Raw genomic sequence first — 25,570 nt, 5'->3', positions numbered from 1 at the left:
TCGCATCTTGCATCACGAGTGCACTTGGTGCACCGGTCAAAGCAAGGAACAAGAACCTTGGAAAAAACAAATCTCGATCAGCTCGATAGTACACTCCAATAAATCTGCGCCAACAGACTACACCCAAACAAGTCTCACTGTCAAACGGATGTCAAACCTTGCACGTTGCCCTTCAACTACCGGCGACTGCATAGGGGCCGAGCTAGGTATTCTTCCGTCTTTCAATTGCACCATCACGATGCGATGGTGTCAGATTGCCAAACTGATCGCATCTGTGCATTTTAATATGCCGCTGAACGTGATCGGACGCATGGGTGTGTATGACACGTCCCGCAGTCCCGTTACCCTCCTGGTTTCGAGTAAAAAACTCACTCTTTCGCACATGTTTCGCACCCCCAAACGGACAACCGCCTCGTTCAGCAGCAGCACTACATCGGTTGGGATTAGTTTCATACCATCCGAGAGTGTCGGGTGTTGGCGAAAGGTGAAACACTACCCGATTAAAAAAAGACATCGCGAGAGGATTGGAAAGCAACGACACTTTATAATTAGCTAATAGGTAACGCAGAACGATCTTCTCGCTTATTGCCTAGGCCAGGGCTTATTGGTGGCAAATATCAAACCCTTCGCTGCGTTGCGTTCTGCTACCGCGCCGGATCATTATGGGTCCGATCGGATTGTTTCACCCAAACGGCAATTTGACTCGTGTTGAACGATGTGCATGCAGCGCCCGGCTATGCGCACTGATCATGGTACCTATCGACGCCTTTTTCGCCGCCACAACACTTGACGACCGTCGAACACTCTCCATCCTACTTCCTCGTTCAAACGTGGCCTCCCTGCAGCCAAGGTTGCTGTACACGTAAGAAATGCCACAGCATGCAGTTAAAGCCGTCCCTCTAGCCGCGCCAAAACTGCCATCTTCCTCTACACATACACACACATACACTACCTGTATCCACCGAATCGACTGATCTTCTCCGCAAACGATCGAAAAAGGGACGCATAACTTGCAACCTGAGCAGCGTTTGGAACAGGCTACCGGGGTAGTTCGGGTTTGCCAACCAAGCCAAACGATGATGGGCAAATACACGCACCAATTTCTAAAATTACAGCCGTCCACTGCACTGAGCTCTCGTTCCTCACCATCATGACTGCACCTTCTCTTCTCCACCTTTTTGTGGAACCATTTTTCAACCCTTCGGCACGGCGACACTGCAGCAGTGCGCTTGCAAAGTGCTCGCGTCATCGGCCGCCCGGCTTTCTAATGCGAGTTCGCCAATATTTATAGTCGATTGTGACCGAATGGGGATGAATCTTTTAAAAATAGGATTGAATTACATGTCGCCACCCCGGCACCGTCGGGAACGGAGGGAGCGGGGTCGTCGCACAATCGTCATAATGCCACCGACACCGAAAGACCAATGCCGGTCGGCAAGTCGTGCGAAAGGTCTCTTGGCATACCGTTCCAATGTTCGATCAAGTTCTCGGAGTGTCGTTTACATCGGAGATTTCATTTCATGTAGTCCGCACAGGGAAAAAAAGATGTATCTTGATTTATATTGGAGCATCATGGCAATAGCTAAAACGCTTCTAGTGCTAGTGAAATGACATCCAGGAAACGAATTTATAGAGATGCCAGGTCTTTGTGATTTAGTTTTATAATTACAGTAAAGATTATTCCAGAATCCACTTCTTAGCAGTTGCTGTCCGCTTACCTCTTCTTCGTTGCTGGCCGTATTAACGGAATCCATACTTTGCGACAATGCCAACGGGGCCATCGGCGTCATCTGACCCATCGAGCTGTCCATCTTGAGGTTGCCGGTGGCCGACTGGCCGGTCTGTCCGAGTCCGGTGTGGTTGTTGTTGGCTGCGTTCACGTTCAGCGCACCGTTCATAGACGGACTGCTGACAACGGTGTTCGATTGTGCTACGACCGGCGAGCTAAACATCGGCGGCTGCCCTACTGCCCCAACTGCGCCTGTTCCGGTACTGCTGACGGGAATCGTGCCCAGCGGCGACTGGCTGGTAAGTGCGCTGGCAACCGAGACGGACACTTGGTTCGGTTGCGGCGAGATCGATTGCTGCACCTGCTGTACCTGTGCGTCCGAGCCAATCGATTGCTGGTGGTGCAGTTGTTGAAGATGCTGTTGCTGCTGCTGCTGCTGTTGTTGCTGCTGCTGGTGATGGTGTTGATGGATTTGGTGCTGCAGCAGGGCGGCTGCGGCGGCGGCAGCGGCAGCGGCCGATGGGTGCGCCGGGACGAGGCAGTTGCCGAGGGCCGGAAGGGCAGCCGCCGCGACGCCGGGCAGCGCGGTCGTGCGGAGTCGCTTCGGCGATAGGACCTGCGGGCCGCTCGCTACCGTAATCTGCGGCGCTGGCCTACGTTTCACCACGGTCGACGAAATGGTGACGGAATTTACTGACGCGCCACTGAATCGAACACCATGTGCCGATCCTGCAAGATGAGAAGGAACGTACAAAGAAGGGAGTTAATATATAACATTTGAAAAAGGGAAAAGGAAGTAAGAGATAATTTAAATTGTTTTTAAAGGTTTTTTTTTTTATAACGTATCAACCTTCACAGCCAGTTGCAATAACATATAGTTATACCGTGCAATTGCACCATTTGCCGTAAAGTAGGTTAACGCGTGCCGGACAAGCAGTACTGATTGCAGTTGGAATGTCATGATTAAGATCTGTATAATTAATTCCAACCAACGCACAGAAGGATTGAGTTCATTTCACACACGTGTAAACTGGTCTTATGGATGCAGCGTACATTCTGTGTCCGTTTGGTTGTGGTTGCGGAGTGAGAAGATATGCCACCGCAAAGTCTGACGTCATTCATTGATTGATGTTGCAGCATTCATTGAACACTTTGATAACTATAGAATTAAAATAGTTTTTAAAGAATGAGGGTGCATAGTTTTTTAATTCGCTAATACGCTTTATACTACCTTTCAATACATTTCTTTACAAAATCAAATCAAAACATACGCACATGGGCGCTCAGAACAGTAAGGGGTAGAGAAAAACACAACCCCAAATCTGGGCCAATTTTCGCAAAGTACTTTAGCGGCATCATAAACATTCCGGCGAGCGCAAACAGCACCCACCCCCAGGGGAACCTGTTGCCTCCAAATCTTCATCATAACTCATGCGCTAACGATTACCCCGGGATAAGATTTCTCTGTACAGCTCTTCCAGGGATGCGTCGATGCTAATCCCGGTACGAACTTGGACGGTACTCGGCCGCTGCCACCAAATTCGAACCGTGAGACTTGTTGCGGAGGGGTTTATTATTAGCGTACCCGTTTGGTGTTACCGCACGTTAAACGACTGCGCGTCGTTCGCGCTATAGTCGTGGCTATTCGGCACAGGTGTTGTCAGTTGTGACGCGTCAAAAACCGACCTCTTTGCCAACCCCCCCCCCCCCCCCGGAGTCATTCCAACGTTTCGGTATCCCAGCACACGCACACAGCAAAGCGTTTTGGGTGGCTTTCGGATTTCTACCACAACCTGGAAACTGGTGCATTGATGGTCACATACCACTAGCGGTAAACAGCACGCTAAACGCAATGAGCAATGTGGGTAGGAGGGATCAAACGGGGTTTGAGTTAGTGCAAACTGGCCGCGGTTTAGAAATAACGTAACGAAATACGATGCGCCTAGGCTGCTGCAGCCGTAGCCGTAGTGCAATGCAATCGATCATCATCGTTGCAGTGGCGAGCCGCGACCAGCGACGGCATGTTTGGTGCGGCCAACGTTGGCGTTAACCGAGCAGTGAGCTCCGCGCGCTGGATGTTGTCGGTGTTCATTACAAACGCCCCAACGATATGCAACGCCACTAGAGGCGTTTGAGATTTTTGCATTCTGCACATCTGAATTGAAAAGTAAATAAAATGAATGCAACTCTTGTAAAATGGTTCAGCTTTTCTTCCAATGTTGTATATTTTTCCGTTGTTTCTCTAGAAACATTTCTATCCATTACAAGTTGCGCCTCAGATGCATGTGGGTTTGATGGCCATAATTCGAAAGTATTCGAATGAATAATTCGATACCAACCTACTGCTAAGCACAGCCAAATGGAACAGGTTCTTTTTTATCAAGTGTTATTTCACCAGCATGTACAACAATTGCAGGTTGCATTTTCAACAATTAGAAGCTAATCATACGAACAAGGTTGAATGTTGGAATTGAGTCAGTTCGCTTTTTATCGTCATATTTCAACAATCAAATTTGATTTTTAAATATTAAAACAGCGACTGTGGAAGAACGATCATGTAAAACCGTCAACAGATTTGATGTTGAGTATAATGTAGAGAAGGGGATTATAGGTAAGCGCTAACAATTTATATAAAACAATATCTTTCTTTTTACGTAGTTGCATTCAGTAAGTATTACACAATTCATAAAACACATGTATCCGCTTACCGATTTGGATTGGAAAAGTGCCAAGGATTTATTGAACGGCTACACAAAACGAACCCAATTTTAAAAATGCGCTCAGTATAAGCATCGTTTGGCCATTTTTATTACCTTCCCATCTTCAACAATTTCATATACGCTCGTTTCTCGCCCTCTCTTCTAAAAACTTACTATTGACGCTAGTACACTAAAATTATACCACGAAAAATGTACATTGCTCGTCCTGGTGAACGCGAGACAGGTCGCAATTCTAAGCACGATGGAAAATCTTGCTTTTTGTCAGCAAAAACCACTCACTACATCATTCCGAATCGATGAGCGATCATTATTTATCGTGTCTATGGCTCGAAGTGTGGCATTCGCTCACAGCATCAGTATTGCTTCGGGTTAATCATAAAATCATTACCATTAATCAACCTGTACTTTTAAACAAGATGTAAACGGGAAACGGCAGATACACCGCAAACCGAAAGCACATGCCCTAGAATCGATCGTTGATGAGATGTGGAATTATAATGTTGATTAATGTGCGCCTTGGAAAACATGCACTGTGGCCGGTTTTTCATTGAGAAAAGATTAGAGTTGAGTACAGCAAGGAAGAAAATTACAACCTTATAAATCATCTTATAACCTACTTGTGTTGATACTTGATTAACATAGTCCAAGAAAAATCAGTGCATTTTATCAAAATTATGAAAAATGAATGTTCTGTTCCGAAATCGTGTCACGCAGAAGCAAAAAAAAACACACACACATACAGTTTTCTCATCCTTCTTTGCCAAATGCATTTTCCTACATGAAACAAACAGTCCACCCAACGTCTAATATTCGGCTCATTTTGATGTGCTCGAGCGATGCAAAAATTAATTAACAGACAAGCTGCTGGGCCAAAAAACCACACCAACCATCTGAACGTAGTGAAACTTGATCCTTGGTACCATAAAGTTTGCTTCATCCTAGATGCGAATATTAAAATATATTCTTCTCGGCAGCGCTCGACTGTTTGGCGGCACAGACTGCGCGCTGGTATCGCTTCCGTACAGTGACGCAAAGCAGGAAAACCCAACCCGAACCCGAACCGGAAGCCGGACTGAGAGTTTGCGCATTTTTTATCATCAAATCTCGAGCACACTTCCACGTGGTTCAACGAGAAATGAAAGAATGCAAAAATGGACGAACAAAAAAAAAAGAACAGTCATAATCAGGGAATCTCTTTGGTGCATAAGGATAGCTTCACTAAAAAATACTGTTTTTTGTTGAGACTGCAGCATTGCAAACATTATGTTGCCGCTTACCGACGGGTGGTTTAAATAGTGACGCATTTTTATGGATTTCCGGGGGAATGACGGCACCTGATAAAAAAGTTTGGTGCATTATCCGTGGAATGTTTATGCATATACTGTGCGTGGAAGTTGCGAGTGTTAAGAGATTTAGAGAGTTTAGACCTGATCTGTAAACTGATGCGTTTATTTTGGGTTTCATGTTAAAGGCACATTTTTTTAACGTGATACATAAAACCAACTTTATTCGGCGTATGTTTCATATCACTTATGAGTTCAATTTGTTTTTGAGATAAAAAGACGCAACCAAATGGAAAATCTAAACCGATGACTCATTTGATTGAAACACTTAAATTAGTTGATAGCTTTTGATTACTTCAAACGATTGAACGACATCTTTATTTTACTCAACCAACTCCGGATGGGAGGCACTTCATTGAGATTGCATTGCCAAATTGGTCAAAGAAACCACAATGGAGCACATAACACACCAAAAAGCTATCCCACCAGGACTGATCGATAGGAGCGGTTGCTGTACCAGATTGCAAACTCGTCCTCACCGGGCTCCTTCTTGGTGGTAATTGGAAGATGGCGGTCATTGGAAACCAAGGGCCAAACATCGACTGAACCATTCCCAAGCTGGCGACTGTTCCTGTTGTAATTAAAAGCGGAAAGATGTCGACCTTCCTCGCACGCGCAATCAACGGCAGCAGTGAAAATATACGCAAAGGTCTACCGTTTCGACCATTCCCTTGAGCTTGCAAAAACTTCTAGTACAAGTTTTTGTCCCATGCGAAAAACCGATCGCAGAACGATGGGGCACAAAGGTTACAGATGATTGCAAAATTAGAATCCAATTGACGCCGGGGACCCATGTGTGCGGTGAAGCGGAACCATTGGACCAACCATAAAATGAATTTCACTTCAATTAATTCCTCAATTGAACTTGATTGTGTAAAAGCGCTGCTACGCCAGACCTTCCTCCTCCAGCTACTAGGTGAAGGTTGGCTTTTGGCCGACGGTACGGTGCTGTGAATTGCGTTCAAATTAATTTTCCGCAAAAATGAGGGAAAAACGTACACGTTGTAGCGTGCGCTTACACGAATAGCAATTTGCTTAATTGTTACACATGAAAAAAAAACAGTATTTTTCTTATTTAAGGCAAATCATGTGGTTTTAGGACATAGTAACGGCATTCGACGAATTATGTTTTCGTAATAGAATAGAACAAAACAACAGCAATCCCATTAAATGTTGTTGAAAAATCACATCAAGATCATAAACGGTCTGGTATCCAAATTCAAACCCGATTAAGACATTATAAGCGACCGCTAATGCAACATAAACCAGGCGCCTTTTACCGGATGGGACGTTCCGCTTTAATGCACGAAAAGTTTTATCCGTCTAAAGGCGTGTAATAACCAGCGCTGGACCTTTTAAGCCGATTAGCAGCTACTAGTTTCTATGCTCCCCTTCTTTCGCCTCCTACCTCTCGCTCTCGTTCTCTCTAGTCGCACACGAATGTGTCTCTAGAGCGATGTGCTCCATTCACAGGCTTACCTTGCCGCGTGCAAGTCCTTTGACCATTAATCTTTTCCTTTCGCAGCCAGTCGTAAGTGTTTCGGTGAAGGACGTAGGATCTCCGTTTCATTGTTTAAGCCGGAAACAAGTGCCCCCTTCCCTTTGGTGGACTCGTACAAATACTTGCGAAAAGAAAATTAAACCTCTTCTTTTTTCACTCTACCATGTGTCTCTAACGTTGATTCGCACAGAGTTAGCAGTCGCTTTCCGGACCGTTTCGTTCGTTTTCGAGCGTCAAGAGGCACTTGCCACCGTTCCAGTGCTGCACATTCTTCCTCGTTTGCTGCCATCCTTTGCTCTTAATTAGGGATGAATTATTTCCATTATATTCCATATCTCCAACAGCTACCCGTACCCGTCTGAGGACGTAGGCAACGCCGGGCTTCTTTTGCTATGAAAGACAGGCTTCTCATCGCTAACGCGACAAAACATCTCCATTCCAGTGCAGCAATGCATGAAGAAATCGCGCTTACCAGCGCTTATTTTGCTCGAGCGTTCAGGTTCTTTCATGCACAGCTTCAAAATCTCCCCTCTCCCCATCAACGGAATACATTGAACGAAATCCTGCCAGTCCACGCGAGGTGTACACAATGGACGACGAGGCCGATTTGCGTGCTCACTTTGCGACACTTCCATGCGCACAACGGAGCCTTCTTGTAGTCGGACCCAAAAAAGCGATCACAAAGCGCCCAGGAATGTACCCGCTTTGGTACGCAAACGCCAACAGAACGTGTAGGTATGTTGTCATTCCATAGTAAACGAGATCCAGTCTACGCGTGGCTAATTAAACCCCCGACATCCAGTTTTCAAGCAGTACGAACAACTTTACGCCCGCACTGTACTGACCAGTGCTGTCCCAGAACGACAACTTGGTGATGAAAACAACCTCACACCAAAGAGCTAACTACAACTGATGCCACTCAGACCCGGAAGTGGTGCTTTTAGTGCCAGGGAGGGACAATGCTGACCGCTTGCGGAAGTACAATCATCATCACACCATCATCATGATCTCCGAGACAGTCAGTATCATCGGTGCCCTGCTCATCCGGTTGGCATGCAGACGGGGCTGGAATTTGTCCTACTCAACAACTCCGACAGCAGCGGGATGATGTCGATGATAATACTCTTATTAAAGAAACAAGAGTTGTACGCACAGAACTCAGTGCAAATGGTATGTGCCTGATATCCTGCACTGTCTGTCTCGTCTGTAACTCAAAATGCCTGGAACGGTAGAAAAGGAACTAGAGGTATTTTTCCAGGTGAGTCACAGTGCTCTAGAAGAAAGACGTCAGCATTAGTGCCTAAATTCACCCGACATTCTGCAACAAATCAGTCCGAACATTGCAACTTTTGCTCGTTCATCTTTGTCCTTGGACGCTGGCTATCCCACCCACTAGCCGAAACAACAGCTCGGAAACGATTAAGCTTTATTTATGGTGTGTCTCATCACGTTCGGGACACAACCGTAACCATTGTTGGAGTGGTTCAGTTTCAGCAGAGCTTGACACTGGTCTTTATTCTCCTCCACATTGCGTGGACAGGAAAAACGGGAGCGGTATCATGTATCCTGGACATCAAAAGTATCCACGGATGATCCTCTTATGGCTGTGAAAATTTCACAGAAAATCAGCAGCCCACATACGTCCTCTAACATTTTATAAAAATAGTTTTCAGCAGCTCGGTTTTATAAATTGAAGAATAATCCATAAATCTTCTTTAAAGATGTTTATTGAAACGGAGAAACGAAGAATATTGAATACACTTGTTTTCTAAATTACGCTTCCAATGCAATCGAATAGTCAAATGTCTTGTCTATTTGTCAACAACAAACATTTCCACTTTCCAACAACCTTCCAGCTGACATGTTCGCGATCGACCAGCGTTAGCGAACTAAGCTCTAGATACCTATTCAATTCCCTCACACTCAATTGTACCGTGTGATTGATGAAAGCGCGTGATTTTGGCATCCGTCGGTGCATTGAACTGTCAGGACTATTGGTATTGTGCGAATTGACAGGGATTTGGTTTTTATTTTTTGCACCCTACTCCACACCACACACGACTTCAGCTAGAGGTGGTGGTATACGCGCTGAAGCTCATGTTCTATTTGTTATGCACGCTGTAGAGTTTTGCCCAGTGTGGTGCTACCCGTATCGTGTGCTCCAGTTCCCCCAAATATAGGGGCTGTAGTTGTAGGGAATAACCATACTAATCTAAATAAGATTATCCAATACATCGTGAAGAGGTGCATTCGCATTCAATGGGAAGCAAATAAAAAAAGGACGCCCCTTATCCACCCGATCCTGAGCTGACAGATTGATATTGGCATCGATACAGGTGCGAGCAGGGTGGCCGGATGATCAGCCAGGTGTAAGCGTGTATGTGTGAAGCAATTGGACTGAATGCACGATGGAAGGATTGACAAATGAAGTAGACGTGTGTCGCTGAAGGATGAGAGATAATGGATTCTGACATGCAAGTTGATAGGTACGTCTGTCAGTGAAAGGACTCAACCCCACGCGTACACGGTATATCGCTCGAGGTTTGGCTGTTGGATGCGTGTCAGAAGTCCATTCAATTTTATTCGCCCACCACTGCTCTGTCTCCTCTACTGCACCCTTTGTAACGGTGGTACCGGTAAAGTTCAATGAGGAAATAATAATTGAAATAATATCTCAAAGGGAATATCCAATATGAAATGCAACAATGCAATCATTATATTACTTAGTATCACATAAATATCTACCAATCCATCAAGCCTATATCACTCAGGCGCAAACCGGCAATGCAGACCAAACAGTGAACATAAAACTTAATCATGAATTAGCCTTAAGTGAAACATTGCAACAAGCGTGGGATGAGCATCTTTTTGTACCAGCTGTAAGCCACATTTACTAGCATTAGAAACAAAACAAAAAACCTATTTCAAACGATTTTTTACGTCCCATTTCCTTGCTGGGTGTTAAGATGAATTGCCACAATAGTCATCGCTCAAGACGAGATCAGTTGTTCTTTGGTAATTGTATTTGCCGGAGGGTGTTACTTTTTGCCCACCCATCTCCTCCGTCTCTCTTTACATTTGATCTTTGATGATCTTTCAATTGAATTTGATTGATAAATATTGTTTCATCGATAGCAGCCGCCGGGCTGGAACGTAACGGAGGCTTTATTTGCTTAACTCAATTAACGTGGTCATCATTTCTTCCATTCTCGATGGGATTCTCAACCCACCCTCTCTCCAGGCGCTTCTGGATGGTGAGATTCCATATGGCCCATTTTGTCAGTATGTGCTTAGTACGCATCCGAAATGTGAACTCACGATGGTTTGGCAGAATGATGAAGCTTCTCAAAAATATTTACTCAACTACGTGCCGGAGCGACAACCTGGCGTTAGGTGTATTTATATTTCACTCACCGCACCAAGAACGTACGGAGGCTTTCTGGAGTGAAATAAAAGAAGAAAAAATAGCTTTGCCCCTTTTTCTGCAAGACGAAGCCCCAACATACGCAACAGACGCCTGAAAAGGCCGGTTCTACAGTCAGAGCAACAAGCGGCCCTGGTTACACTTTTCCGCTGTAAATCCCGTTGGGATTGCGAAACATCACACGTGTGCACTGTGTGCTGTGGGCGTGCGCCTTTGCGTATTTAGAAATTGCGTACGTGATGGCGTGCGTTGCCGGCCCATTCGTACAGGATTTGTTTGTGTAGTCGCTGAAGCGACTGGTAAGTCACCCGCTTTTTCCCTCTGCAAAACCTCAGCATCTGGTGAGCTGGTGAGCAAGCGGCTCCGTCAAAGCGACGACGGCATCGTCTCGGGTTTGCCAGTCGCCGGTATTTGCGCAAGCCATTTGGTTAAAGGATTCTTGGAGTTTTTTTTTGTTGTTTGGTATGCGTGCTTGGGTAGGTACGGGTGTGTATCTTTGTATCGCTTCGTTTGCTGCTGACGAGGCACGATACAGGAAGCAAACACAGGCTTGCGCCTGTGCTGGATAATGTCCTGGAAAAAAGGGTGACCCGGTGCGACACGCACACGGACCGCTTTTTGGGGATGAAAGACAGCACACCCCAAAGGATCAGGTACGTCGTCGTTTTTGTGCCTTAGAAGCCGTTACAGCGATGGGCCTTTTTTGGAAATTTTCACTCACAGAAAGAAAAAAGTAACGAGACAAACATAAACATACACCCGTTTGGAGGGAAAGGAAAAACGAGGCGCAGGTAGGAAGCATAAAAGGATGATGAAGTAACAAAATATTAATGATGACGCTGCACCCAATCATCCGATGGACCCTGGGTGCCTGGCTTTACGCATTCATGTGTCATACGGCTCATCAACGGCGACGGTCTGCTCCATCGCATGCTCGACTTGATTAATGGTCAAAGGCCCAAATGCAAACGAATGGAAATGCTTTACCGGGAAAGCACAAATGAATGAGGAGGAGTTTTTTTATGCATGTTGTTGCTCTCTATCAAACACCGTTTCCAGGGACCTCGAACCGGTCGAACCGGTGGTATGGTGAGCCACCCCAAAACTAATGGATAGGAGAGAAAAAGCAAGGGTCCTTAATTAAGACTTCTGGTGGTGTATAGTGCCACCGACAGTGAAAGATTTCTATCCGATGACATTTTGGCTGAAAGCCACCTAACGTGTGGAAGGTTAATGAATATACGGCATGTAAAACCCTTCACCGGGGACACGTACACACGCAGGAACACGCAGTCTCTCCCACGTCCTTCAAGATAATTATCAAAAATATGGCCCCGACCCTCGACTCAGTCTGTACGACCGTCGTTCAAGTGGATGATCCAAATGTGGACGCCATGCTCTCGGGATATGGATCAAAATGGACGAATGGGCGTTTTTGTTGATGAAAATCAGGGGTGTCCTTTATAAATAGGCGTTAAAACTCCCACGCTAGAAAGCTTTCAAGTTACACCCTGACTCGTGGACGGTTCCTACAGAGTTGGGTTATTTTTGTAGAATTAAAACTCGTCTGTGGGTGTTGCTTTTGTTTTGACGCATATGAAAATCTCATAATGTGAGTTCCAGTTGCCTCAATGTAACGCTTATTTGTCACTTTAATGAAATCAAATTCTTGGCTTAAACACAAACCAGTTGTTAGAACACTTCGAAGGTAACTTTGCACAACAAACCCCAAATTCGTCGCCCTTTTTCATCTGTCGTTAGAAAAGCTGACATCTGAGCTGCTCCGTCTACACGCTCACCGGAGTAAACAAATCATCTACCCACTCCCTGCCCTTTGATGCATTCTAGATTAAAATAGTTTCCCGTTTGCTCGCCACTTACGACGGACTAATATAAATCTAGTTTCATTTTAATCTTCTACCCGATACAGCGTTGTTTAGAATTATGCACTCAACTTTCACTCACTGCCACTACCCCAGTGTATATGCTCTCCAAACGTTGGTCGATCTTCCACAGCCCTGGCAGCGATGAAATGGTAGAAAACGAGCTACAACCGACGACGTTGATTGCAAAAATTGCAATCTTCCTGTTGCTTAAATTTTCATCACCATTCGCTGGAAAATGCTATCCCTCTGTTCATTTGCTCCACATGCTCATTTACTTGTAGCTTGATTTAATTTCATTTCCTCGTTTCTTTCCCAGCAACCCTGGCTGTCGATAGCGTCCACCCTTAGATGGGCTACACTGGGAGGTGTCTACAAACCCTTTCCCGTGGCACATTGATTGAATCAATCGCACCGTAACGCTTTACCGCCAATCTGGCGCACAGGCAGCGTTCTTCGCTAACACGGCTCGGAGTGTGTTATCAACCCTTCAATCGTCTACATTCTCGATTCGTGGAAACTGTTTAAAGTAAAAGCGACCCCGCCCGAAAGCAGTGTACCGGTGTATCATTTACCGCAGCCGTTTTTTCATTACTGTCAGCCAACAGTGTTACCTTTCTGCTCATTTCCCACCTCGTGTGACGTGTAGCTGGGTGTAACTATTTTGCGATCGATTTTCCGATGCACACACTTTCGGTTTTCACGCCGACTCGGTCCGCTCGATGTGGTGCGACGTTCACGCTCATCCATTCATTCGCTTCGTTCGCGCTTTCCCAGCGCAAGCTTTCCCGATTGATGAAAATTGCTTCCTTGCAGCAGGCGCTTAATTTTCCTCACCCAAACCCCCTCCTTCGCCTGCCTCGCCACGCAGGGATATTATTTACCTCCTAACACCGATTTTCCTCGCACCTGCCAGCGGCCCATTTGCCTTGTCTTTTCAATCAATGAACGAATATTGATTAGACAGTCGCACAAAAGGGAAGGCACCGGTGGACCACAAAAGAAAGAAAAGCTCTCAATCCGATCAACCACGCCACACGAACCGACTGCAAGCACACTGCTCACCTGCCGGCGCTCTGTTCGAACCTCCGCTGGTCGTTCATTTCCCTCCCGGTTTGGGGCTTTTCTCCCAACCCCCTGCCCACATCGGACACTACATTCTCGCTTCTCTCAAAGGCACTATCGATCAATCACTTTTTGATTGGGAAACCGTCGGTCGATGGTGCATGGCAAAAAAAAGGATCATTCTTCCAATGGGTCCTACGTTAAAAACCGATGGAAAACATGCTCGACACGGGCTGGGATGCCGGTGGGAAGGTTGGTGTGGTAATTCTAAAAGGCACACCTCATGCACGCATACGATCCTCTGGCATACGGCATAAACATTCACGCTGGAGGTCGCATGCCCTCCCGGGGGCCATTCCAAACCGGTTCCGGGTGCGATACGTTTGGGTTCGTGTACAACGTTTCGTTTTATCATTGAATTTCCCAGATGCTCTCACCCGCATACCCAACCCTCTCCCACGCAATAGAGCAGAGAGGGCGAAAAATGGACTTCAAACACGGCAGGATTTTTTCTCCCCGTTTTCCGCCGGCGTTCGTTAAGCTTCCACAGTGTGCTGCTGTTGTTGCCTCTTGTGGCCACGAGGGCCTGTGTTGGCATTTTCGTTGCCCATTTCTCTACCCCTTAGTGGAATGGTGGAAAATTGCTAAAAACCCCTTTTACCTTCGGTCGCCGGTAACGGACGTAATCGGTGTACATTTTTATATTTACTTATTTGTTGATGTAATTTCACCCCAAAACGCTAGAGCGTTTCGCTGTTTTTCTTTTTCAACAAGTTTTCTGAGCTATTTTCGTAGGAGAAGGTACATTTATCCACGAAACTCGGGCACAGACTTATTGAAGCAATTTCGTCGGGGTTGAAGTCGAGAGTTTTCCTCCCATCCTGAGGATGAATGTAATATTTTTCAGTTTCCTTTCATCCAGCAAAAAAAAGAAATCGTTTGTTGTTTTTTCTGACCCTGCCTAACTGCCACAAAATCGTGCGAAGGTGATACAAAATGATGCTGGCTCGCATTGGTCGTAGAAAAGCAATTTTTCAAACACAACTAGACAGTACGCTGACCTGCACTGTGCTGGCTGGTTGGGATCTCCACCGCTTTTCCCCAAAAATGGATTCCGACAGCTTTGTGCAGGAAGCATTCCGTTTTCCCATGAAAAAAAAAAAGAAATAGAACGGGACGCGAATGAGAATCGCGATAAGAGTGCAGCCACGCTGTCCAGCGCAGACAGAATCACGCTGGAATCACTTTTGAACATCCTGCCAAGCTGCCGCATCCAGCACCTGGGCTAGCATTTGCACAGTACCATCCATGAATCAACCTCTGCAGCATTTCCTTTTTTTACACCTTTCCGCAACAAAACGAAGCTGCGTATTGGCATTTTTTGTTTGTTTGTTAAATCCAAGCGCTCTTTCTCCGTTGAAACACGGTCACTAACGAATGCGCATTGGCGCCATCGGGATCGGGAACGAGCTGACCGAATGTACCGAATGGTCGGAGATTGTGCAAAAGCCAATTCGCCATCATAATGCGGATTTACGGACGAGACCAAATGGATTCGAAATGAAGGTAGAACGCTCGATGGGTGTGTTGCATGGGACGGACTCAACACTCCGTGGTTTCGCTCGCAACGGAAACAAGCATTTATAACCAATGATTGTGAAATACCTTCTGAAGCAAAGGTGAAGCAGTTATACCATTGTTAGATCAATGGTATCTAACACTCGTTTTGAAATTCAATTGAAAAATATTGTATAAATATTGAAATATTTATCCTTGAGTTTCGTTTTAGTTTTGAAATTATGTACTAATTCTTGAACATTCGTTAAGCTGATATAAATCGACTCGGAAGTATGTTATCAATACAATAAACCAATTGGCTCACCTGCGTTACTACTGCTTTCGAAAACTAAAAACACAATCGCGTGCGTTTCGAAACAAGGAAAACTAATTAAAATGTGTTCTACCTTGCATTGGTTAGAAAACCACACATCAACCGTACCACATTTCAACTTACAGTTTGCACCAGTTTTCAGCATTTGCAACTGTTTTGTTTTCGTTTGTTTTTTTACACACACGCATACATTCTCTCACTCTCTGTCTCTCTCTATTTTCATGCCCCTCTTTCACTCTTACCCCTGAATTTCAATTAATTTCAAGGATGAAACATGCCCACCATGCCCGTGCCCGTTGTGTTTAGCACACTTTCTGTATTCCCTTCCCCCGTGTGGCGTGTGTGACAAATTGAGTGATAGCAATTAGCAAACACCCATGTAACGGCTCTCCCAACCATTAATCCTGCCAACGATGCAGATCACGTACTGGTTGGGCAAATATTAAAAAAAACCTACCGACATAGAGCGAGTTCAACAGAGTTATGTAACAAAGAATAAAGCACATGGAAAGAACAACTATAAAACAGTGTTTAAGGTTTAGGGCCTAAAAAGGGTTTGCATGATGCTTACGATAATTGTGAGATTATGTTTGTATTATAATTTCAAACTTTTCGCATTTATTCCTCCATTCTTGATAACCAGAACTAAGGTAGCAAATTATTTTTGCCGGTTTATTTACAGCTAATTGTTAAGCAAGAGCACCAACTAAAGCTCATCTCCGTTCGTTGCCCGCTATGGCCAACCGTCGACGTTCGAGCGCAATGGTCCGTGACGGACACCATCAGCCATCATGCTGCCGGTGTTGCAAATATGGTTCGTGTTTAGGAATGTGTATTTGCGCTGTTGCTTCTGTTTAGGCTAGGGCTTACCCAAAGCCCGCTCAACCATGTCCGAATCGCTTGATGATGATGATGGTGGTGGCTCGATGGAGCTACGGGAAGGCCATACACCCCGAGGCTCAGTGACTGACAGGATCTTGTAGGCCATTTTTGCTGGCGGTGCTCATTGTACCTTCTGCAGCCTTTCCTAATGGCAATTCATTGACTCTACCAGCTATGTTGGCTGATGTTGTGCAAAAAATCAGCGGTAAAACAATCGGCACTGTTACAGTCTATTGCACCGTACAGAGCGCTGAAATTGGAAGATACACATCCTATCGGGTCATGGTCAATTGAATGTACATTGTACATTTTTTCATTTCATTTCATTTTGATTTTTCAAACGTACGTACATTCCCCGATAGCTTGTGGGTATGGTTTTAATTAAAGAGCTCGCCAGATCGGGATTTGGCCGTACCGAAGCAGGTGTGCAGAGTCTTGAATTGAGTCATTGCATGCTACCACAAATTGCGCCATGTGGGCGCCAGTGGTACGATAAACAAACTGCCGATCCCGCTAATTTCTCCACTGATGGAAAGTGAAAGAATATCGCACCACTTCTTTCCAGAACGCTCCACAGCACATCACTTGAATGCCGCGGAAAAGTACGCAGCAAACACAATGAGGTGAGAAGAACAATTTCGTTTCGTTGTGCTGCATTATAAAAATAGACCATCACACACACACACACACACACACACACACACACACACACACACACACTCACGGCCGAAGACAGGAAAGGGGAACAGGTGTGTGGTTTAAATTGAAAATTAATCCCCCGAACCACTCTTGCAAAGCCCGCACCACTATCGAGAATCGTGACTTTGAGTGGGAAAAAGGTGCGAATAGCGCACTGATGCACTTTAGGGCGGCGAAAGGAAGATAAAATCAGGTCGTGGCATTTCCCAACTAAACAGACGTGGTAGTGTAGTTGAACTGTTGTAATTGAAGTGATATTGAGTTTTGTTTATATTAGAAACTCCTACCAACAACATCATCGCTCCAGTGATTGGCAGGTGTAATGGAATTCTTCGCAACCTCGGCCACCCTTCGTGTGGTTTTTCTTTTTTTTTTTTCAAGCGCTGAAACGCAACCCAATCAGCAACAGCAGAGAACCTAACCCGCAAGTAATTGGCCATTGTAACGATCGCTCGGGGGTGCAGCTCCACCACAACCGACCGGAAGTTGGTTAGATGTGTGCTTGTTCGGTACGGGTAGGTCATCACGTGTACCTTTTGTGGTTGGTAGAACGTGGATCGGTGGATCTTGCTTTTCTCCCGTTTTCAATGGCCAAACCGAACCGGAAACGGTAAATATGGAATTGCTCTACCTTTTGTTACGTTTCATGCATTCTCTCGTAGAGCTGAGGGATTTCTCTTGTGTTGGTTGCAGTGTGCTGTACGTTGGAATCGTTAAAGTGCAGGTGGTTTGCAAGTAGGTAACACGCGACAAGCTGGGACTGGTTGCGTGTTGCAATTGCTCATGAGTGTAAGCGTGTCATAGTTTTTGTAGCAATGCTTTACATACTGCTAAGATTATGAACATAGTTCAGATATTATTGTAACTTTGAACTATTTCAACTTACTTGCACCGATAATGGAACCGTTATTAGTCACTGGTTAAAGTACATACCTGAAAATATAAGAAAAACGATATTTATTAAAAACATTCAACCATCACTTTAACTAAATCTTTAATTTCATTCTCAAGTCAAGTTCTCTTCTGAATAGGAAAATCCATCGAGAGCACTACCCATTGCCAATGGATCATTGTTATCCGGTAAAGGGGTGCCATCTTGCCTACCCATACACCATGGCCAAGCAACTACAACCCTCAAAGCCTTTGTGCCGGACATCGGCATCGGGCTCGACGACACCGTAATTTTTCAATTTTCCAATCCAATCCCCAAAATACCAATATTATCGGAGCAACGTCGAACTCATTCCGGAGGTTTTCATCCGTTACCAGGGTGTTAACGATCCCGAAAGTCTGCCAATAACGGATCGACTATCGAACTCGCACCGGCAACCGGTTGACTATCTCAATTTATGTAGGGACAACATCACACACACACACACCCCCCTTCCTAAGCTATTGAATATTTCGTCTCTGTACAGTTTCTGGCTGTGGTTCTAATAAATACGGCTTATCTGCTAGAGGTATCTATATCAACTACTTAAAAAAAGGCAGGCCTGTCTGTGTACCGTATTCGAGAGGCTTTCGACTGGGACCTAAGCTCTATTTAGTTGTCTGCTATCGATCTATTTCTGGGATAGGTAAACGCTACCCTTAGCTCATACATCTTTTTCGAGTGTCGTTCCCAAACCCAAATCATTGATAACATCACACCGAGTGCGAAAAAGGGCAAGGTGAGCCGAAAATTCCCTGGAGATGCGAAAAATATCAGGATGTCGAGATATCGAAAAGCAGGTAATGTCGTTTATTAGTGGTAGGAAGTGATACTCTTAATCCGGGACGTCTGTGAGATAGGTTCTGGTACTCATGAGAATAATCGTTATTCTACATTTTGTAACTATTTTTTACATTATTTTTCAACAATCAGATATGTTTTATATTCCTGATTCTATCAATATCTTGCAAAAACTAGCTTGGTTCTCGAAATAATGTTGACTATCTCGCACAAACGATACTCAAAGAGCAATGAAAATATTGATAGAAGGACCTGAGGCAATCGAAGAATCTTCAACCGATCGTTAAACCCAACAGGCGAATAGCGAATCATCTAACTGCAAACGGTACTGGCAAGACAAACTCCCTACCTTCCACTAAATCAACGGAACTGTTTTATTTAATTTCCGAAATGCTAACGACTTAAGCAACAATCTTTCGCCACTCTTCTACTTATCCGGCGGATTTATTCAGCTGTATCGAAACGAACGGGAAAGCAGACGGCGACAAAGGCAAAACGGCGCAGGGAGTCGTGTATAAAATTAAGAGCACGATTTGATCAAACGCAGTGTATTCGAATACAGCCAAAAGGCTAGCACTGGCATACTTTGGACCAACGTTTGCAATCGTCAGTAATCAGGAAAGAGGACAAAAGAGTCTCGTAATGATTGCTGCGTTGTGTGTGTTTCGGTTCTGTTCCACTGGTACAATGCATTAGTTGTTCATTTTATTCTCGTTTATTTGGTCTTCCGCGGAGAAAAAGAGGCTGGGGTTTCCTTTGTGTGAAAGTATCTCTTTTAGTGATACTTTTTACCAACACATTCTTCCATTGTATCGAAATTTGGCCAAAATTGGAACTTTTAAAGCAAGTGGTTTGGCTACATCTTTCCGCCCATTATCCACAGGCATCTCGTGCCAGAGGTTGCTCTCTTTTTCTCTCTACCGAAACCAGAAAAAAGCAATCGGTAATGGAACTAATTAATTACGTTTCTCGTTTCAAGGCACGAAAAACACGTACCGCCCGGTACGCCAAAATCGCGCACACCAAAGATCTAAAAAAACGGCTCAAACAAACGAACTGCACTGCCTTGCACGGTGGATTCGAGCAAAATGTCTAGGGATGCAGTACGGACGAACAGCAACACCTAACACCCACATCAGCAGTGGTAGTAGAAGCGGTAGCAAAGAGCAAACCTGCAAAGGCGTCGAAACCGTCTCAGAGCATAATTTAGTTTGCGAACAAGAAACACGTACCAATCGCAGTGGGTCGAAACTACGCGGGAAAGATTTCGCTATAATTCACATCAAACACTAACGAAAGCAAAAACCTGCCTTGAATCCATTATTATATCGCGCACGCCGGTCGTTCGGTGCCGTTCTATTTGCCGTTAGTCTGCGCATTATTTTCTTTCTACCTTATTTACCCTCAATTAGATTTTAAGGCATTGTTGTGTTCCCGAAAGGGAAGAACTTTTTCAGCATCGATATCCACCGGCAGATCTGTTAGCAGGTTAGGATAAGGAAAATGTCTTATTCGATACTCAACAAATTGCTTCATCCTGATCGATGTTCTTTGAAGATTTACATCGAAAAACATAATGGTGCTTCAGAGTAAAAAACGCCATAAAGCTCCATTTTGCACACGCACACACATAGACTCCATCAGAAGTGTTCTCGAACAATCAAATTTGAATATGATGATACCGATACAGTAGAAAATAACTACGCACAAAAATCGAGCCTCGAATCCCATCGGCAAAATCCCTACTTCAATTTAATGAACCATGGACCATGGTAGTATGTCTATTACTGGATGCCTTCGACATCCACTATTCACAGGGGATTTGCTTTACCAATCAGCATATCCTCGCCAGTCCGATAATGCTAAGCCTGTTTACGAATGGTCAACTGGGGACAAAGCGAGAGTGAACCGCATCAAGCGCCCATACACGATGGCAGATCATCGCATCGTTTTTGGAGTTCAGTTTATTCAGAGAGACGGACCAGTTGGTAAGCTCCTCACCATGAAATGGCATGGTAGAAGAAAACGAAAAAAAGGTGGCTCCAAATGGCAACACGTGGATTCAAAACCACCCTTAGCCCGGTCGCAGAAAACGCTTGTCGAAGACTATCACATTACTCATCGCTTTTCGGAGCAAGAAAGTTGATCAAACATTTATGCATTCAGTTTCCTTTGCCTGGCGCATACAAGTGGTGTTATCGTTTTACCGTCCAATGCAAATAATGGCAAGTCTTTGTATCGAGCTGTTGCCCGAGAGCTTAACAGGAGTGTTTTTTTTTCGTCACCGGCGTGCTCTTCTGTTCAACGCAAAGATGTATGAATGTTCATGCCTTGGAGGCACAAACAGGACGATTGTGTTAAATGAGAATGGAAGTATCGAGGCAAGACCCAAGTATTGCAAGATACCACACATCGGCAATGTTGAACATCCTGAAAGCACCCGCTGCTGCTGGTGATTCCTAACCGATGGTCTGAAATTATGCCCACAATCTGCGTATACTGCATACCTACTTCACCACAAAACATTTACCACAAAAGCGTATGTATGTTGGCGTGTGCATGAATACACAACATTGTTGTATGAAGTAGCGCTCTTCCTCTACCAGGTGGGTACATATTAATCCAACCTGTTCGACCGTGTTCGTCCCCTATAAAACACATCCGGAGGTCCCGGCCCTCTCGGCGTTCTGGCGGAATGAAACAAGCGACGATAAATAATGCATGTGAAACAGTCACCCGCCCATCCCAACCAGACACAGTGTGATAGCTAAGCCTGTATTAGTACGCTACGCTGTGGTGCCCTTGTGTCCTCTCTCAGCACAAGAAGGACGTACCGAAGAAAGGACGGTCCTCGCTCTTTGTATGGTTTGATCGCTTCTCGATTCTCTTGGTCCTGAATCGATTCGATAAGTTTGTATTGGTGTAGTCGCTTAGGTGACCGTAACACACACCATCGGTTGTACTGTGCCGGGGTCAGGTTGCTATGGAAGCGAGACTTGGCACACTATTTTGTATAGTTGCATGCTTTCATGGGCGCCCATTCGGTTGGGTTCAGTTTTTGAGTGATTGGGACATGCTGTCGCCACATGCAATCGTCTCCTGGGCTGTCACGCACACAAACACAACCCCCCAAACCCTTAGTATAACTGCCTCATGAGTAAACTAATGTTACGTAAATACAGTCAAGCTTTCGCGATTAAAAATAACAATTTCGGGCTGATCCTGACAAGCATTAAAAAACATCGCAAACGGACTGTAAGGCGTTTGAAGAAAGTTTATCTAACTGTGGGCGTCTGGCAAAAAAGTATGTGGATTTATTCATCGCTTTCTTTTTTGCTGGAATTTTCCTTACCGTATAATTCGCTGAGGAAAAGTGATCTGCTTGGTTGAAAGGTTTTGCACAGTTTCCGAAGAAATGCCAACGATACAGATTCAACCGACCCAAGCCAAGGTTGATAAGATATCCCGTATGACCTGGCTCGAATTTTCCCCCTTTTTTATCGGCTAAAGATTTCTCCACTTTTTTTCACACACCCGCGTAGAAATTCCTGTGGCACGGTTGTTATTCCTTTTTTTTCACTGAGAGCCAGCGCTGGGGCAAACTTTTTTGCTGGAATCAAAGAACGAAAGGACCACCGTTGGCACGGGGAAAGAGTTCCCAATTATTTTCGATGAAATATCAGATAACCATTCCGGGCCGGGGAGCGAACGTAAAAGCTCAAACCTTAAACGGACCATTGGACAACTGAACCTCCCAACCCTTAATGGTATTGATTCGTAGAGAATGGCAGAAAGAATCGATTCCGAAGCCGGCAGGAATATATATTTTTGGGCTACAATAATGGTTAGATGATATTTTTCGTTCAATACAGTGGCCTCGGTCCGGCGTTTTCGGGCAGGATTTGTGTTACATGGGCAGAAGCTTTGTTCGAGCTGAAGGATAGTGAAAGTATCATTAACAATACCCCAACACTGGACGAAGCTGGATTTTGCGGGGGGGCTGCATTGAATAGAAAAAGGATTAAATAACACGATCGAAAGGGATTTCACTTTTTAATTTGTTACGCAACACTGCAACATTTGGAGGCGATACAAATTACTGAGTTCAAGGTACTTTAACGGAAGCCTTTCTGTTCTTATGAAATAATGCTTTAATAAGGCAATACTTTTCCATTATTGCGTGCCCACCATCAACAACCTCACTAAAAGCGATCAGGCTAGGGTGTATTATTTAATTACATCAAATTACTTAACCATCAGCCCATCTTTGACACAACACAAATGGTCATTAATGTCATTAAAAAAAGGCGTGTATCTGAATGGATCGAACCGAACGCAACTACTAACAGGCGCTAATGTCAACCCGTCTGTCAATAAATATTGTTTCATAACAAGAGTAATTGCGCGCCAGCACTGTGCGTATGGATAGAACTGCCTATAAAGCAGCCCACCCACTACCAGATCCAACAGTTGAATGGAAGCACGGAACGATCTCTCGATCCATCCATTTCGTATGACTCTAGCTACCGATGATGATTTCCCACACGCTCCAGCTAGAACAAAACCACCCTTTGCACTGTTTTACAGTGAAGCATTCTAGAGTGGAGCAACGATACCACCTACCGATGGGCAGAATGGCCCCACGTTCAGGGTGGGATGCTGTTTGCTAACCTTCAAATGGGCACTAGCCGCACACCCAGCGTGTGCTGACTATAAATAAAACAGTGTTGGACGATTGCAATTCAAGCGCCAAAGTATTTCTTTGCTTTTCAATGTGGAAAAATGGTCCCAACAGTGCATACCATTTAGACTAACTTTTATATTGTTTTCATGTGGCGGTTTAGATGTCAGGCTAGCCGCAACGGCGGTACAAAACCGCGAATAATCCCTCTTCTTACGCCTATTTGATTTGCGTACGCCTGTTGAGTTGCATTTGAGCGTACACCAACGCGGCGTGTTTGCCATTTTAAAAATCACCGCTCGGTGTGTGTGCGTCGGTCTTTACAAAGGGAGAAACGTGTCACCGTCGTCATATATGTGCGTACCCCGTTAAGCCCGGCTGCCGGAAATGTCCAGCATTGAAAAAGGAAACGCTGCCGAGGCGGCAACAGAGGCAGAGCTGTATTTTGCAACTATGCAGCTGCAACCGATCCCTCTCGGTGCGGTGGTTTGTGTGTGGAGTCGCACGTGGGATGCAAGAAAGGGAAAATGTTAATGTACAGTTTGCCAAACCAAGGTCTCCTAGACGACATTCTGCTGCGAGAGGCTGGTTCTTGTTAAGTAAGTTTAGCTTTTACTGCTTCAATGACACTGAAACGGATTCTTAAACGTGCAAAATACATTCAAACTGTTTATGAATAAAATATATAAAAAGCTAATATTTGCTACATAAAGTCGGTACAGCAAAGACTGTTTATGTAACATTTTACGAGCTAGCGTGCACGAAGGTAAGGGTCTAATTTTTGGCTCATTTCACCTTAAGATTAAATTGTAGGCATAAAAGAACCCACAAACACACAGGTGAAAACTTTATTCCTACCCACCGACCGAAAGCCCATTGGTCAGGCTTCACAGGTTTGTTTTTCTGTTTTTGGTTGCCCTCGCCATGGAGGTTAAAAGCTGTCACACTGCTGACAAAGTTCGCGACATTCAACCTTTCACAAACGAGAAGCATCGAAAGCGGTGGCTTTCTTTAGGTTCTTTCTACGGTCTACCATGGACGGGAACTGCCTTAGCTGCCGTAGCCTCCCGGGAGAATAATCATTCTGGCGTAACATCATTTATTTATTAGTTGTTTCGAATTTATGGAGTCCCATTTCGGGCACAGCGTCCAGTTTCACCACGTTCTCGGTTGCGTTCATTTTGATCATCATCAGCTATTCGCTCCCTTTCCCCCCTCACTTTGGGGAGCATTGAGAAGGGGGGGGGGGGGGGTCGTAAAACAAAAATGCTGGCTTCTGCACTGGCTCGCTGAGTCAGAAACGGCGCCACAGCACGAAAACGAAATTTTGCCCCACCGTGGTAAGGGCCGTTTGTCCCAGAGGAGTTGGTCAAGTTTTGTGGTAGCAGTAGCAAAGCCAATAATACCACAGCACAGACTTTGACTAAAGCAGTCGAAACTGTCACTGGGAATTTGCTGGTGTTTGAGTCACTAACAAAACCAGAAAAATGTAGTTAAATGTGAAAAAATGTCCTTTTTTGTCCTTAAACATGGTTTATAAAAATGCACAAATACGATCAACATTAATCGATCACTAAATCAAACCAAAAACAACCAATGAGCAAACAATGAACCAACTGATGAACGTGCAAAAATCCTTCTTCTATATGGTTTTGCTCCTATTTTCTTTGTTCCACAATGGAACAAAAAACTACAGCACAGAACATAAACTACCCCTAATCGGATACCGCATACCACCCGTTTACTCCCGAGGGATTGTTTCGGTGTATCAAAATCCAATATTCCTAATTTCCTTTCGGTAGTTTCGCCCACCGCTCACCCTTCAGACCTGCGGGACTGGAACGGTAATCGAATTTTCATTATCGACCCGAAAGTTAGGCACATCACGAGAACGAAAATTGATTGAGCAACATGTCGTATCGTGTGCATGTAGATGTCCGCGTCTGTATGGATTACCCCGTTTGCTGAATAGTGATGAAAGGACGTCAACCGTTAAGTATGTTCATGTTCAGGCAGGCTG

The 25,570-nt window shown here is 44.9% G+C and overlaps 1 protein-coding gene across 7 annotated transcripts in view; it reads right to left on the bottom strand.

The window, feature by feature from the left end:
• The window catches only part of LOC11176012 (protein couch potato), a 158,625-nt gene that overhangs the window by 107,832 nt on the left and 25,223 nt on the right, over positions 1-25,570 (bottom strand). For 6 of the 7 annotated variants that reach the window (XR_009764758.1, XR_009764754.1, XR_009764753.1 and 3 more), the window contains exon 2: positions 1,719-2,458. Coding sequence is in view for 1 of the 7 variants with exons in the window: in XM_061643805.1 (XP_061499789.1) it covers positions 1,719-1,952 (234 nt within the window). In the remaining 6 variants the exon portion in view is untranslated. Of the gene's footprint in view, positions 1-1,718; positions 2,459-18,023; positions 18,071-25,570 lie in introns of those variants that run through there. The other variant, XR_009764757.1, reaches the window with a different exon arrangement.

This window comes from Anopheles gambiae, chromosome 2 (assembly GCF_943734735.2).
Source record: "Anopheles gambiae chromosome 2, idAnoGambNW_F1_1, whole genome shotgun sequence".
NCBI classification, from domain to species: domain Eukaryota; kingdom Metazoa; phylum Arthropoda; class Insecta; order Diptera; family Culicidae; genus Anopheles; species Anopheles gambiae.
The sequence above is the reverse complement of the archived record's forward strand: the minus strand, read 5'-3'. Positions and strand labels throughout refer to the sequence as shown.